This window comes from Penicillium odoratum, assembly GCF_028828045.1.
Source record: "Penicillium odoratum strain IBT 22623 chromosome Unknown utg000001l_segment0_segment0, whole genome shotgun sequence".
Classification (NCBI taxonomy): Eukaryota; Fungi; Ascomycota; class Eurotiomycetes; order Eurotiales; family Aspergillaceae; genus Penicillium; species Penicillium odoratum.
In genome coordinates, this window is record NW_026643143.1 from 3,378,651 (window position 1) to 3,394,516 (window position 15,866).

Consider the following 15,866-nt stretch of genomic DNA (forward strand, 5'->3'; position numbering starts at 1 on the left):
GAGAAACGAGAGCATAAAGTGTATTGATGTTTACAACTAGAATCCGAGGACCTATGAAATTTACGAAAATGACCACTTTCAAAACCAGAATAGACTGTGGTAGGCTCATGGGTACAATTTGTATCTGTGGCCCATACAGGTCAACAAAGTGGGGTATGTAATAAAGTACAAAATTTTAATGAAAAATATGCTTAATCCATTGAACGTAATGTACGAGAGCCAGCGGTGAACCGGAATTTTCTTTCATAACATTGAGGTATCTCGCTGATCCTGTCCAAGGGCATGACAACCTTGGAAAGCAACAAAGCAGTGTGTCCAAGCCATATCATCTAGAGCTCTACTCCGTCACCAGCAGCAAGCTTAGAATCGAAGTTTCAACCATGCAGTTCATCAAAGAACATTCCGACTTACCAGTGACTCGAGCCTATGCGTACGAAGCTGACGATAATCACCCGGTAAAATGCTCCTATACAAGCTTATAGTTCTACTTCACAAACAAACTAGACAGAACCTACACACACAAACCCAAACAGCAGTCAACAATTAAGCGTACCTGAATCAGTACTCTCGAAGTACTATCAATGAACGGCTTCGTGTACTGTACAAGTCTCGATGCAAGATGTCCTGCGCTGTGTATACTTCTCCACTTTCATCCACACCCACTTTGGTAACAAGGTCAAGTCCTAGAATTTGACCGTAACTAGATATTACTTGGCAGTGATTGAGTGGGCTTCAATTTCCAATATCTCTCTACTATCTAAGAAGAGGCATGTGGAAAGAAAGGCTACACTAGTAGGTAATTATACTAGGTTTGGAAGTGGAACCGGCGGTTTTTAGAAACACCTAATCACGATTCTATATCATCATTTGTACTTTTAGCTGATTTCTAGCTTTTACACGAGCTAAACACACTTAAAGGGTACGCTCAATCAGCTCAATGCCGTAATCCTCCTTGAGCTCCTTGATGAGAGGAGCACAGATATCCATGGTCATGGGAGCGATGACACCCTGAATTCAACAAATTAGTCATTTTAAGCTTATCAATAAAACGCTAGTGAGTTACAAAACGTACCTTCTGGGAGATGGTGCCGTTAAGAACCTGCTTCACGGCAACACCGCAAGGAACGCCAACTAGGTACATCCGTTAGTATGTGATTTTTATTCTTTCTTTTCCAAAGGCAGAACTCACCGAGCTTAGCCATGGCGGAGTAACCGGCAGGGTTACCGTACTCGCACAGGGTGGAGGTGCGGGTCTCCTTGGAACCATCGGCGTTCTCAATATCGAACTTGTGCTGCAGCATGACCATGTCACGCTCGCCCTCCTCGTACTGCATCTTCTTCTCGAGGACAGCACAGAGGGTGTCGAGGGCATTGCCACGGGGGGTGATGAGCTCATCGGAGAACAGACCAATCCAGCGGAAACCGTTGATGATACGGTCACGCTCCTCGTTGTTGGGGAACTGAGTCTTGGACTGGATAGCCCAGGCGAGGTCCTTCTCGGACGAAGAGGTGGCGCCCAGAAGCTGGCGGGTGGCCTCCTTCCAAGGAACAGCACTGTCAAAGACGGAGTTGGGCTCGTCCTTCAGGAAACCAGTGTCGACAAGCACCTTGACGAACTCAGGGAATCCTTGGAAGCGCAGAGTACCGCGGATAACGGTCTGGGCCTCGGGGATACCGTAGCGCTCGCGGAAGGAAGTGGAATCACGGTTGGGGTAGCCGACGAAGGCGAAGCCGGGGAGAATGTAGTAGGGCTTGGCATTGGCCATAAGGTCAGGGCCAGCGATGTCAACAACCTTGCCATCGCGGTAAATGCGAGCAGCGTTGCGCAGAGCCAACAGGACACCACTAATAATAATTAGACTTGCCACTCAATATGCAATATAATAATGTTTGTTCGTACCGGCTGCTCCACGAGAACTTGTATCCGAGAGGGTTTCCACTGGCCTCGGGGGCAGGCTAATTAATCGTTAGTCTGTCTTAGGGCCCGCGGGCATTTTGTATTCAAACTTACGAGACCACCTATCCAAGATCGTTAGTCTTTGTCAATGGGTGAGATATAAAAAAGACTTACCGCAGAAAGAGACAAAGCCAGTAACCTTAGCGCCAGCAGCGTGGGCTTCGGCGATAGCCTTAACAGCGTAAAGGTGGTCGATACCGGGGTCCAGACCAATCTCGTTCATGACAGTGATACCAGCGGCCTTGGCCTCAGCATCAAGCTCCTCCATGGCGGGCGAGACGTAGGAGGTGGTGACGACATGCTTCTTAGTACGAATGGCCGACTTGATGACAGTGGCGTGGAAGGCTATTATAGCGTGAGCAGCCGTCTTTTACATCACAAATAGGCAGAGGTTTATACTGACTGTAGGGAATCAAAGAAATGACAAGGTCAACCTGAATCGTTGTTGTCAGTTTGTCATTCCGGCCGCTACCAGGCATATGGTCCTTACCTCGCTCATAGCCTTGTCAAGAGCAGCATCATCGCTGACATCGAGGGCAATGGCCTTGGTGTGCTTGAAGCCAGCGGCAAGCTTCTTGGCGCTGTCAAGGGTACGGCAAGCTGTTTCAATCAGAATTACGATCAGCTACCATGTTGCGGCGGTGTGCAGAGAGGTATGTTCGAGCTGTCGCGGAACATGGCGGGGTCGGCGATGCCAGGGCAGGGATTAGAGGTATTACGGGGTCAATGGCACGTACCGACAGTAACCTGAACGCCAGCCTTGTCAAGGACATCGACAGTGGGCTTGGTGACTAGAGAGAATCAATTATGTGAGCCAGTGAACCCTTATATAATGTTGGCGCGGAGGCGGCATTGCGGGGCAGCCAGAGAACAGTCAGGCATTGGGCGTTGGAAGGGGAGAGTAACATACCGAAGCCCGAGCCCAGAAGGAGGACCTTAGATCCAGCAATTTCAGCGACCATCTTGAATTGAATTGGGAATTAGATAGTTGGGGAATTAGAGTCGTGGAGAACTGGAACTTTCCCTGTGTGCTTGAGTCACCTCGTCACGTGGCCGGTATCGGCGCGGGGGTTTAGTAATGTGGATTCGGGGTCTAGATTAGGCAAGAGGGATTATAGATAAGAAAGATGTTTTTTAGACTATATAACCATAGTGTAAGGTGTATCAAAAAGAAATGCTGTTGATGCTGCTGGGATATATGAACACAGGGATCAAGTCTCATACTCCAAACTCCGTTGAATGCTAGAAAGAATACAGCAAAGAGAAACAAAACAGGTGAGCGGAGCGCTAAACAGCTTTCACCTTGCTCTGTCGCAATATCAGGGTGTCTAGATCCTCTTCGCTGGATTCTGTGTGATCACCAGCAAAGTTCCCCTCGGCATCTGGATTCTTTCGTGCCTTGGATATGCGGCGCTGCCACCCAAGCAACACTGGCAAGAAATGCCACAGATCAAATTCTGGCCACAAAACGTCCAAGAAAACAATTTCAGTGCTCTCCTGACACTGCCAGAGCATAAAGTCGCTCAACCGCTCCACAGCTGATGTTCGCACAAGGAGATCCAAGGGCGGGTTACCCTTGGTCAACATATGATCGTTCAGGGTTTGGCGCGTGATAGTTTCGGGCGACATGAAATTTGGCTTATCGCCATGAGATATATTTCCATTTCCAAGGGTACCATTCTTGTCAAGATGAAGAGTAGTGGAGGACGAGAATGAGGAGCCAGACTCATAGACTCGGTTGGTACGATCATTCCCCAGAATCGAATCGTCCTCCTGAGCAGAAGACTCCGCCGATGTAGACCCAGAGTCACTTTGCGAGTCTTGAGGTCTGGGTCCCTGCGATTGGGCCCGTATATTATGTCTGATATGGGATTCGGAGAAGGGGGTGCGAGGGACACCGTTTGTTCCAATTGGGGTACTGTAGTCTTCCACGGTGTCGCGGATAGCACCGGTGATCTCATCGCGAGAGGTGTAAGGGAAGCAAATGTTCAGCACACGGTCGCCGTTGCGGCTGGTAGCATCGACAGCTTTGTTGACGGCGGCTAGGACATCGGGCTTGAGGAGATCGAGTCGGCCAAGGACGCGCACCCTAGCACCATACCGGTCCAATAGGTCTCCGTGTTGGGCCATTTGTGACAGTTTCACCTTGGCCATATCCATCAGGGCATCCACCTCGAATTTTGAACGCTTAAAATTCTCAATGCTGAAGGCGTAGATGGTGACGACCTTGACTCCGCTCTTGTAACAGACCTCTAGAATCTAAAACAACGGTGGATATGAGTTAATGCGGACGAATATGTATCTGCGAAGCTTTACTTATGGCGCAGCTGCCGGCGTCTGCCGCTGGTCGGGGAACGGGATGGGGAGGACCTACCCTGGCCAGTGCTTCGAAACCAAGATTATGTCCTTCTACCGTCTCAATTCCATGCGATCGGGCGAATCGGCGGTTCCCATCCATCACGAACGCCACATGTTGGGGGATCGGGCCCTGGCGAAGTGCGCCAACCAGGAGCTCCTTGAGGTTCGATATGGCAAGCTCAATCGGCGGGGAGGCAAGGAACCATTTCCGAAGTCGCGACAAGTGCATTGAACCCGCCATGATGAACACGGACTAGACCTACCTCACACAGCTGGGTCAGGGAGGTTGGGGGGAAACGAAACGACTTTGATCTGAATTAAGGAAATATGGGCAGTAAAAGGATGTCAAGGCGGAAGAGGTTCGTATAAGCGGACGCGATGCAACGGGCGACGTGGTCAGTTACTCGGGCTAGACTGGACCATCAACTCTGTCCATTTCCGGGTTATGGAAGCATACAAAATCGAAAAGCCAACAGGTTGAGGCGATGCCAGGCTGCACTATTTTTAATTTATTTTACGAACTCTTGGCTGCCGACCTATGATGTTTGCTGTGTGGTGTATTGTATTCCGATTACTGTTTTACAGCATGTGAGAGGCTTTCAATGTGAAAATGTTTTTTTGAATTTCCCCAACCGTATCTTTGCCTTAGAATGCAAAGGAATCAACTCTCACCACTATAGTATTTTGATACTAGAGGCTTTTCGCCGCGCAAAATGCGCGGCGTCTAGAACAACAATTTTTTTAATTTTCCCATTTACCTATCCTTTCTCCTGCCATATCTCCCATCCTCTTTCATACCTTCTTCCCTACCTTACTATTTAAATAGCCTAAGTACTCTGCAAAATTATGAGTCACAGACTGCAAATAAGAAAATAGAAGTTGAAGGAGAAGGGAAGGAAATAAAGTCGGGGTTTCGAACATATGTTCAAAAAGTCTCACTCACATCTATTAGTACTGAACACTTCGCGTTGACGCCGTACACGCCACTAAAAGAAGACCCAATAGAGCGCGTTGCCCCACAATATCAGCTGTCCTATTGATATAAAAGGCCAATCATTTTACATTATTTCAACCTCCATACTGGCCTAGCTTCTTTGAATACAATATTCATGGATCTAGATGACATAGCACTTACCGGAGCGCAACTTGGTAGCCCTGAAGTTTTCGTATATGCTTAGTACAACGACCCTGATGTCAAGTTCGATTTTACTAGTGCTTAGATATGTGTTCAAAAATTTTTCTTGTCAAGGCAAGACAAGTGAAAATTTGTATAGGAGGTCACGTTTAGAACAAAACACATGGGATATCTCGTATATGCACAAGGAACAGAAAAGAGACAATTGTCCGACGCCCAATATCGCAGAACAAATAAGTACGGATCAGAATCAGAGTTCAAAAGTAGCTATCATAGCAGGTCATAGATCTTTTCGGTATTCGTCGCCGCTAGAAGGGGTTCTTGTCCCCGAACTAGCCATATCCCAGCTTCCATCTTCACTCCGACGGCGACGTCGCTCACCACGCTCTCTCATAGCATCTCGAATCCGCGAGCTGACGTCCTCGAAGGGGTCTTTTGTAGTCATAGGGCTGAGTGGTTTGAGGCCATGCCGAGAGCCGGGCCGGGGTGCTGCGGAGCTACTGCGACTGCGGTTGCGGCTTGGCGGTCTTGTGGAGAAGAAACCAATATTGGCCAGGTTATGGAAAGACTCATTGCGGGGTAGAGGCTCTGCACTGGGCGAGGAATCACCCAGATCGGCATCACCGACCCGTTTAATATCTGGCCCATCGTAACTGACCTCCCGGAACGGATCTGTGACGATTCGCGCAGCGTCAAAGTCAGGGAAGAGCTCCGGGCCCATAGTGTTGATAGCATCCGTGACCTGCTGGGCAAGGGCCGCTCGCTTCGCACGGAGTTTCACTAGGGTGTTGGCGGACGAAGGGTTTAAAGAAAGAACCAGGGGACGAAGCGATTTGATGATGTCCATGCCGACCTCACCAATACGGAGAGCAGCGAAAGTGATGGTGGGGAAGAGGACCATTCCCATCATCACCACCATCCAGAGGGGAACCCATTCGGGGATCAAACCCTGGACTCGGTTCCGATAGGTCCAATAGGTGAATGCCGTGGAGTAGAATGCATAGACAGCTGGGGCAAATGCAAGTGCAATCAAAAGCTTCCAGGTTGCCATAACATCCCTGCCCTGGAGTTTGACACTGGAGGCAGCCAATGCTTCCTTGGACTTTTTGATTGACAGATACTTTGTTGCAACAAAGACAGGAGCAAAAAGAAGCAACCCGGGCAAAGTTCCAATGGTCAGGAGGACCAGTTTGCCCAAGCGATAGATCAACGTAGCAATCACCTGCAAAATGGAGAACTTGGCATATGCTACCTGGTGGTCTCGGATGCCAAGGATACGAAGTTGCTTGTTGTAGTTCACGATGGACTTCCGAAGGTTGACAATCCGCGGGTCATCTTTAAAATGTGCGTATCCCTTGACAAGTCGACGGTTGAGCTCCACGACCATCGGAAGAGGAAGCTTCTTTCCCTTGGTGTTGTACAATCGACGGGCCGCTTGGATAACCTATGATTTGTTAGATTTTTCTCACCATTACAAGAAGGGTGGCTTACCATGAGTGTTTCATAGTCCGGACTAGTAACCGTAACAGCGACAAGACTTTGGTAGATGATATCCAAGAGAGCGCCGACAGACTCACGACGTTCACCTCTCTTGAATTGGTCTACAAGTTCCCTGGGGACTTCGATCGGTTTGCCAAACTCAATGACTGCACGAGAGCGGAACTTATGGGCGTGGAAATAGTTCATGCCAGTGGGTACAATTTTCAGCCCACAGTCCGGATTTTCCGCCAAAGTACCAAGAGCCATGAGTGCCACACCAGCTAATTAAATGTTAGGTCGGTAAGCATATTAATAATGATATCTAGCTTACCTTTGAGAGGAAGAAGCGTGGTACGGTCATGGCTACCACCTTCTGGGAAAATGCCAACACAGCCACCGGCATTCAATCTCGCGAAGACAGCTTCATAGACGGCAGTTTGATCCACGTGTGGTGCAACTTTGAACTTAGTGCCCTTAAAGTCCTGGGCTTGATCTGTCGCATCTCCCAAGAACTTCCCATCCTCGTCAATGTCCTGCCTTCCTGTAAGCTGGAACAAGGCATCTCTGTGCTTGAAAGGCTTCTTCAAGATGAGTTCCTCGGGTCCGCGAATTTCCGCAATGGCCGTGCTATGCGATGTCCCCTTGATGGTTGGCAGCGCAATTGTACCCTCCACTTCAAATCCCGGGCCTTCAAAGTTGGTTCCCACGCCTCGTAAAAGGGTCGGCTCGTTGACAGGGTCAGGCAGGTAGATCGTGCCTTTTCCGGGTTTCAAGTTATCCATGGCGCGGGCCACCGGCAGCGTTCCGATGCCCCTTGCAAGCAGTCCGATGAACTTGCGACGGAATGACTTTTCTGCAATTAGCCATGAGATCCGGCGGTGCGCTTCGCTGCGAATGACGCGCATGAGGACGAGGGAATCAACAAACTGCGAAGAAGGGATGTGGTTAGCTGCATGCTTTTAGTCAAGCTGGGAGGGAGGCTACTGTATTGGCATACTTGATTCGCATGAGGAGCGGCGACGATAATAATGGGCCCGCGACGAGGAATTTTCCATGATCCGCGGGGATGCACTTCACGGAAGAAGAGGTCGATGAGCACGGAGAAGGACCAAAGGACCAGATCATACAACCACCCAATGAGGGGTGGAATTTTCGTCTGTTGCTTGGCCATGGTGTCTTCTTTGCGCCAGAGGAGTTAGTGATTCCAAGAGGCTCAAGACGTGATCAGTGGAAGTCACGTTGACATGAAGCGTTGCTGAGCTGCAAGAGCTTGGACCCGCCGGAACCTGACGTCGGTAGAGAGCTTGGTTTTTTTTCTTGGGCCCCGCCAAGTGGAGATTCTCTGTTTGCGATGCTTGTGCAGCACAATAATGATGGGGTATGAAATAGAAAAGAAGAGAAAGATTGGGTTCAAGAGATAGAGAAGAAAACCTTGGGGGGGGGAAAGGTAAATCAAATCAAATCCGGAAAGTTTGGGCATCCGGCTTTAGCCTTTGGTCTTTAGCGCGTTTCTTCCTTTCGGACGCTTCTAGAAGCAGAATCCACTCACACGACTTCATATATATGCACAGTACATGGGAACCGATCTAGGTTTCATGATGGAGTCCTGTGCGCGATTGCCCAACATGTGGAATTTCCAATTACCCAAAACATATGATAACCCGTTGTGGACTGGGGCCGGTGGCCAATTCTATACCCCATATGCTCATCCGCTTTATCATATTGACATAGTAACCCAAAAGAATTTGAAAATAAAGAAGAGACCAAACACAGGTAGACTATCTCTGGGACGTTCAACCCAACGGTTTATATGCATCTATAATTGTTGGGGAAGATCCGCCTAAGCCCGAGATGGAAGTTTCCTGCATTCAGGCGCGGGGATCTACGATAGAGTGGGGGAAAAGGTGTGAGAGTATCTACAGATGAATCAAATTCCTTTATTTTTAGTAGAAGACCGCTAATTATGAGTCATTTCCCCATAGATGAATAAAAAATGTACTCAAATTAATCAGAAAGAAGATATTGACCAAAAATAATGACTTGACCTTCCACATGATTGTAGAATTTCCCCGCTTGCCCCGCAACTGGTCGACTTTCTCCCTTCCGCGACACCGGATAATCAAGGGTTCCAGACCCTGAATTAATCTTTTGGCTATTCAAGATCCTGAAACCTTCTGCGGATCTTGTACCCTGGTCTTCTTATCTGAGCTTCTCCGCTTCTCCGCTTCTCAACGCAACCGAGCAGTGGCATGATCACCAAAAGCCAGAATGTCTATCAAGTACGTACATGCTTATGCTCCCCCCCCTGGTGTCCAGATCCCCGATATCTCTGGCCTGCATTGATAAGCAGATTATAAGAACTGACTAAACATGCAGCTGGGTGATGCTTCATGACCATGAAGGCTTCGTCCGCCTTCCCAACGAACGCTTGATATACACTTCCCCTCCGCGCACCACCCTCGCGCTAACACCGCCATCCGGGTACAAGGGCCCGGAAGCGTTGTCTCTGCAGAGTAGCGCCGGCATTACTTACCTCACCAACCAGAGGGTCTGTCGTGCCTCTCTTGCGCTCTCCTACTGACGAAGCGCTGACCGCTTGTTGATCATCACAGGTAGTCTATCTTCCCGCCCAAGCATCCAATAACTTCCAATCCTTTTCATCTCCTTTACTCAACGTCCGCGACTCTCACGTTTCCGCCCCATTTTTTGGTCCCAATGTCTGGACAGCACTGATAAAACCTGTCGCAGGAGGAGGCATTTCCCCATCTCTTCCAGCCGTCCAGATCAAGGTGACCTTTAAAGAAGGTGGCGCATTCGATTTTCACACCAACTTTGAAAGGATCAGGGAGCGGCTAGAGCAAGCGGTGGAAAACACAGGTGAGGATGCTCGAGGACTACGAGGCGTGGATCTCGCCGCGGTGCATCTGGAGGAGCTGCCCGCCTACGAGGGCCCGGGTCCGAACAATCATAGCGAATCGGCCACTCCAACCAACACATCAAACCCACCGGCGAATAACCAGCGAGCATCAGTCATCGGGCCTGAACCTATTGAGCCTCCGCCAGGATATGAAGAAGTTCAACAACAGAGTGTAGCCGATGCATTGGAAGAACGCTTGCGACAGGCCAGTTGATTTGATCTTATTTCATTTGATCTTAGCATCGCGAAACATGAATAGCAATCCGAGGAACCTTCTTCATTCTAGGCTTGAGTTCTATTGATGCATGTATGATAGACAAGAGCGCGGTGCAGTTGCGCGGTATTTAGAAAGCGAACCATGGCAGGATATGCACTGGCGTCTTCTAAGACATTTCGGAATAGCGGTTTAATGAATAAAAGTAAGCAATACATAGATTATTGCTTAACCGAATCTGACACTGTACATTGTAGTAAACCGAGTCAAGCGTTGCCATATTGTAGTCAGCGAAAGCAGTCAGCCAATCACGTGCAGTACAATTGTGCTCAGCGCCGGGGCGTCCCGATTTTCCAGTCCGAGCTTGGAAAACCAACACTCTCTATCATCAACCCCTACCTTCCAATACCCACCATCTCTACCGGTCCCTGTCCCCTCAATTGACAGTCACAATGGGTTTCGCCGACTTCTTCTCTGACGTCTACGCCTCCATGGGCTTCTCCGAGGCCCAAGCTGAGGCTCCCGCCGCCGACGTTGAGGAGTCCACCACCACCCAGGACGAGCCCGCTGAGAAGACCGAGGAGACCACCGAAGAGTCTTCCGAGGAGACCGAGTCCGCTGAGGAGACCCCTGCTGAGGAGTCTGAGGCCCCCGAGGAGGAGGAGCCTGAGGCTGAGGAGGCCGAGGAGGAGGAAGAGGAGGAGGAGGAGGAGGAGGAAGAGGAAGAGCCTGAAGACATCAAGCCTAAGCTTGAGGAGGGTGAGTGGTTCTTATTCTAATCACATTATGTCTGCCATTTCTGCATTCGAATTGATTCAACGTCATCTGTATCCTGCCAATGTGTCGGCGGTCGGGTGTTTCGCGATCGTTGCCCCAGGCATTCGAACTCGTCCGCGAATTCCGTGGATCTCAATGGCATCGCAATTGGCTTTGAATCATCTCAATCGTTTATTATGTATCCATGACTAACACTCGGCTCTTCCAGAGTGCGCCCACTCCTCTCAGTGCGCCCCCTACAAGCACCACTACGATGAGTGTGTCGAGCGCGTCACCCGCCAGGAGGAGCAGGGTGATGACTTCAAGGGTCCCAAGGAGGACTGCGTTGAGGAGTGTAAGTCTTGAAACAAACAAAATACTCCATCAATCCAGATTCGACCTTTCATTCATGGAGTCTATCCACCCGGAAGTCAACTAACATGTCCTTAGTCTTCCACCTCACCCACTGTGTCACCGCCTGCGCCGCCCCCAAGCTCTGGCGTCAGCTCAAATAAACGGATCGCCGGATACATTATTTTGACGCGCGATTTTCCCCATTTACTCGTGTCAACCTTCCAATGGCATTGACACGAACAATGCCATGGCGTCAAAAGCAAATCCTATTTCTGTTTCCCTGACGACTGCCACTTTTACGCTCTGGCAGTCTGCCCACAATATCCTTGGTTTGAGAGCACGGGGTTACCGGTAAGAAAGTCTGGTGGACTTTCTTTTCGTGTACTCCCCTGTACGCATATGGTGTTTCAAGGCAGGGAGGAGGAAGAAATCATTGGGAAAAGAGAAAAAAAGCATAATAGATATCCTTTCTTTCTCTCTGCCTTGCATGTACAGATAGCTGGTCTTCCGCCTATTCGAACTGTGCTTGTGTTTTTATTTTCTGCTTTTAAGACGAATCTCATCTGTTAAGACGGAAGAATTATATACTTCTCTTTTTTACGCTCTTGCTCTCTACTTCGTTCCATACGTTGCCGACTCTGTCATTCACCCTGTAGTCGACACAGAACTTACATGATTTAGTGCTTCCATCGTGTAGACATGACCGTCCGTATCACGTTGACTGCATCTCGAGGTCTCAATGAATTTGTCGGTCCATTCCATTCAATATGTTGGGTTAATGTTATTCAAGATGTATGGTTCCTTGATAGCTGTCCAGCATCTGAAGCGCCTCATCTGTAGTAATGCGGCCAGATGGCAGAAAACGCATCAATCCTTCAATAACTGATAGTAATGGCTCGAGTTCTGGATCATGCACTTGGTCTTTAAACTTCTGTTCCAGCTTTGAGAGATCCTTTTCGCAGTCTTTGAAGCTATTAGCAATGTATTGACGGCTTTAGTAGTGTCAGTTTACTTACCTTTCTTATTCAGTCTCACTAATTCCTCCAAATCCCGCCCAGATGCTGCCTGGATTTCATCCCACCGAGGCTGCCATTTGGCCGGCAATAACTCCACAAATCCAATCATTTGGACCCAGTTCATCCTCCTCACCAAGATACCAGAAGGGGGATGACGCGAATAGAAATAAATAGATCTACAGTAAATACCTCTGTTAGAGCGGTTTCTGAAAGAGACAATTGCCGACGTACCATGCAACCTATGCGCCACAAATCCAGGCGATAATCAAAGCTGTCTGTAAATATCGTCTCTGGAATCTTTAAAGAACTAGGTTGAGCTAAATGTTCAGGTTCCTCTCCTTGGAAAAAACCCTTTGCCAATATCGAGGAGACGATTGTCCTCTTCATCCTCGTCGATCCAATCAACCCATTCTGCTGACTTGTTTATTTGAGCCGGCTGACCGTTTTTAAGAGGTGTTCCATCGATGCGAGGAAGTTCCTCGATTTCCGGGGCCCCAAGAACCTTGAAAAGTTCCTCCTCTGTTTTCTCTAAGACAGCTGTGCAAATGAATGCGATATTCGAGGCGCTAATGTCTAATAAGACGTAAGAAACAGTGTACTAACTCTCCAAAGACCATCTCAAGACCGATCTTACCTCCATGACACATACCGGCAGAATGAATAAACCTGACGGCTTTCAAAAGCTGCGTAGTCATTCGAAATATGATCTCCGGTTCGAGTGGATCAGGGCCCTCGCGATAATCTGACAGGATATGATACACGGAAGGACCAAGAAGTTCAAATATGAGACATTGATGAACTCTGTTGGGGCCTTCATGGGTAAATGAATCCAGCAGCTGAACAATGTAATTGGAAGACAGAGGTTCAGAAGATTGACTCTCTAGATACCTGATATTCCGAAGCTCTCGCGATGTATCCGCGTTAGCGGTCATGATCTTCAATGCGGCCCATTGATCTCTAGTCCAAATTAGCTAGAACCTAAATTTTGATTGAGATTACAGGTATGTAGTAGGCACTAACTCTGTGTCCCTCACCAGCCACGCAGTTGAAAAGCCACCCCATCCTAATTTATGATATGCTTTGTAGCGATTACTTTTGAATGTATCCCCTAAAGTGACTGGGTGATATCCCCCAGGTATGTATCTTGCCAAAGACTCCTGGGTATAGAGAAGATTGTTTTGGCGGTACAAAGATAAGTCCATTTTAGGTTTGGAAGGCTGTGAATTGAGGAGTAATCCAAAGGGACGGCAAGAAGCAGAGCAGACAAACAAACGGGTGCAAACATTCCATCAATCAAAAGTAAGTAAACTGGACAGCTACACGTACTAATTTCACTGGTACTTGAAGACTAATAATTTTTGGAAACAGTTGAATCCTTCTGAGGCGGTGGACCGATCTACGGAGTAGAGCTTGAGCCGAAGAACATGAATCTACAGCAGCTTTATAAAGTGACTGGTCAAATCAACTCGGTCGATATATCGCATTTGATCCAAATCATATTTCCATTGCTACTAAATGTACCAGATCCACTCTGTATATTCAGATGCTAAGTGGACCACGAAAGTCAATGCGCGTAACGTAAAAGTATGGGGCGCAAAGAATCTGACATACGGCTCTCGGAAGGAATGATTGAACAGCAACAACTCATAGTGCAGAAACAGAGACAACGGCAACCTTATATTGCAAGAACAGAGCATCGCTGCGAGATTGGGTGACCCAGCAGAAAGCTAGCGTACACAGATGAGTTCCAGTATGTGACAAGTCCAAAACCAATACATCCACTTAAGCCACCTTGACAATGTCATCTAACGTAGTAGCTGATACCTTCTGAGGGATATTTTCACTCAGCCCATCATCATCCTTCTTCTGGGGTGGTGATACTGACCCCTGCAATTCAACTCCACGATCAATGTCCAGCCTTCGCCGCGTAACCGTTCTACCAAAAAGGCCAAGCGATAGCGGGAATGGCGCGGCGGCGGCACATATAACACATGCAAAGATCAACGCATTCCGCATATTATAGGGCGGACTAGCATCCGCGCTAGCCTTTAGCGCATCCTGGATGAGAATGAAGCACGCCCCAAGCAATTGTCCACCCGTCCAGCAAATGGTACTCCCGATCTCGGGAGAAAATGGATAAGTGATCTCAACCAGGTACTCCAGGACGACAGGAAGCAAGGAAAATGACGACGCTCCCATGAGGGCCATAACAACGTATGACGGCGCGATTCCCGCAGCGCTGGACGGAGCGAATATCAGCCCGATATAAGAGGCTACCACTATGGGAACCAGAATACGGATCGAGCCAAGGTAGTGCTTTAATCGGTCGGTGAGTGGTGATACCACGGCTGCTGTTACCAACCCCACAACGATGAGGATGGCGCCTGCGATGCCGGCATCGGTTTCGGAGAAGCCATGTGGTTCGAGAATCTGGTTTAGCAGCGAGGAGACACTGTTGAAGAACCCCACATATACAGAAAACGGGACAAGTATTAGCCAGAATTCTACAGTGCCAAGCAGCTGTCGCGTGGCTGGGATCAGCGGCGTACGGGGGATGGCAGATGATGCGCTGGGCGGGGTCGGTGGTCCAGCCGGAAGAAAGAAGGATGGGAGAGATGCGACAGTAGACTAAAGCCGAAAATAATGGAACATGGTTAGTTCCAGGTCTTGGTTGCGTGTTTCTGATCTTTCTCGGGAATGCGCCAACTCACAATGACAGAAATGTATAGAACCATGTTTGGAATGTCTGAGGGTTTAGTCGCCCACTCCGAATCAACCAACTGCCCTATCGCCGCACCTAGCGGATTCGCCAGGCTAGCAACAGCTGTTGCACTGGTACGACCTTTATCGGAGAACCAGAGGTCGCTGTATCTCGTGGGCGCACATAGGCAGAAGGGCTGCGCCAGACCGATCAAGATCTGACCGAACATGGCGAGCCCAAAAATTCCACCATTGGCCCTGGTACCAGCATATCGCAGCCAGTTTCCGACGAGCAGGAGGGTTGCGGTGATTATAATAGCGGGCTTGGGACCGCCTTTGTTCAAGACCCAGATAACGAATCTTTATGCGCGAAACGAAACAAAGAACGGAGATTAGTCGAGTCCCGAAATCAAGTACCTTCAATACAGATACAGTGTCACTCACGGGCTGGCAATGCAGAATGCGAACAGATAACCAGTGCTCATCCAATTGATTGCGCTCTCAGAGACATGGAAGTATTCCGCGGCAGTACTTGAGATGGATGAGAATGTTAACCACTGTATGTTGACATTTCGGTCATTAGCAATCGATTCATTTGTTTCTTCATAATGAGGGTTTTTCACATACATCCCAACTGACGACTATGTTAAGCAGGACCAGCTGTGCGAGACCCCAGAACCGTCGTTTATAAACCTTATATATTGGTCGTGTGACGGACGACTCCGCAGTGAGGTTAGACATCCCGACACATTCAGGTCATGGTTGGAAGAGCATAAGAGGGGAACGGAAAAGCAAGAAGTTCATTTTGGACATGGGAGATAGACCAGGTAGTATTTCCCGTCGTGGAACCTCCGAGGTTTGAAAGAGGGGAGACTTGATTTGGTACATGCAACCCCCCACAGTTACGTAGCCAAGATCAGGTACCGCGGAAGTACCTAAACGGTCGACCATGTGCATGCGCCTGCGCCATGGGCGTTCGC

General features: G+C 48.8%; 8 protein-coding genes across 8 annotated transcripts; 2 read left to right on the forward strand and 6 right to left on the reverse strand.

The window, feature by feature from the left end:
• Nucleotides 1-912: 912 nt before the first annotated feature.
• Nucleotides 913-2,919, reverse strand: lys9 (saccharopine dehydrogenase (NADP+, L-glutamate-forming); the record flags this gene model as incomplete). Its single annotated transcript, XM_057135224.1, has 10 exons — nt 913-1,008; nt 1,073-1,131; nt 1,190-1,845; nt 1,901-1,956; nt 2,012-2,019; nt 2,072-2,302; nt 2,361-2,391; nt 2,448-2,557; nt 2,695-2,748; nt 2,868-2,919. 10 exons carry the CDS (start codon nt 2,917-2,919, stop codon nt 913-915), a joined length of 1,353 nt encoding a protein of 450 aa, XP_057001160.1.
• A 325-nt stretch (nt 2,920-3,244) lies between these two features.
• Nucleotides 3,245-4,556, reverse strand: N7520_001290 (undecaprenyl diphosphate synthase family protein; the record flags this gene model as incomplete). Its single annotated transcript, XM_057135225.1, has 2 exons — nt 3,245-4,216; nt 4,332-4,556. The coding sequence occupies 2 exons, from the start codon at nt 4,554-4,556 to the stop codon at nt 3,245-3,247; spliced, it is 1,197 nt and encodes a 398-aa protein (XP_057001161.1).
• A 1,174-nt stretch (nt 4,557-5,730) lies between these two features.
• On the reverse strand, nt 5,731-8,100 carry N7520_001291 (putative glycerol-3-phosphate acyltransferase Sct1; the record flags this gene model as incomplete). The annotated part of the gene is made up of 4 exons (XM_057135226.1): nt 5,731-6,894; nt 6,942-7,210; nt 7,261-7,855; nt 7,927-8,100. The coding sequence occupies 4 exons, from the start codon at nt 8,098-8,100 to the stop codon at nt 5,731-5,733; spliced, it is 2,202 nt and encodes a 733-aa protein (XP_057001162.1).
• A 1,097-nt stretch (nt 8,101-9,197) lies between these two features.
• N7520_001292 (GRAM domain-containing protein) lies at nt 9,198-10,060 on the forward strand (the record flags this gene model as incomplete). The annotated part of the gene is made up of 3 exons (XM_057135227.1): nt 9,198-9,208; nt 9,306-9,477; nt 9,542-10,060. The coding sequence occupies 3 exons, from the start codon at nt 9,198-9,200 to the stop codon at nt 10,058-10,060; spliced, it is 702 nt and encodes a 233-aa protein (XP_057001163.1).
• A 452-nt stretch (nt 10,061-10,512) lies between these two features.
• Nucleotides 10,513-11,331, forward strand: N7520_001293 (cytochrome b-c1 complex subunit 6 family protein; the record flags this gene model as incomplete). Its single annotated transcript, XM_057135228.1, has 3 exons — nt 10,513-10,819; nt 11,046-11,171; nt 11,267-11,331. The coding sequence occupies 3 exons, from the start codon at nt 10,513-10,515 to the stop codon at nt 11,329-11,331; spliced, it is 498 nt and encodes a 165-aa protein (XP_057001164.1).
• Nucleotides 11,332-11,951: 620 nt separating this feature from the next.
• Nucleotides 11,952-12,295, reverse strand: N7520_001294 (uncharacterized protein; the record flags this gene model as incomplete). The annotated part of the gene is made up of 2 exons (XM_057135229.1): nt 11,952-12,133; nt 12,187-12,295. 2 exons carry the CDS (start codon nt 12,293-12,295, stop codon nt 11,952-11,954), a joined length of 291 nt encoding a protein of 96 aa, XP_057001165.1.
• A 216-nt stretch (nt 12,296-12,511) lies between these two features.
• On the reverse strand, nt 12,512-13,118 carry N7520_001295 (uncharacterized protein; the record flags this gene model as incomplete). The annotated part of the gene is made up of 2 exons (XM_057135230.1): nt 12,512-12,759; nt 12,821-13,118. The coding sequence occupies 2 exons, from the start codon at nt 13,116-13,118 to the stop codon at nt 12,512-12,514; spliced, it is 546 nt and encodes a 181-aa protein (XP_057001166.1).
• Nucleotides 13,119-13,968: 850 nt separating this feature from the next.
• Nucleotides 13,969-15,627, reverse strand: N7520_001296 (putative cell surface receptor/MFS transporter (FLVCR); the record flags this gene model as incomplete). Its single annotated transcript, XM_057135231.1, has 4 exons — nt 13,969-14,814; nt 14,898-15,246; nt 15,331-15,443; nt 15,514-15,627. 4 exons carry the CDS (start codon nt 15,625-15,627, stop codon nt 13,969-13,971), a joined length of 1,422 nt encoding a protein of 473 aa, XP_057001167.1.
• Between the last annotated feature and the right edge of the window lie 239 nt (nt 15,628-15,866).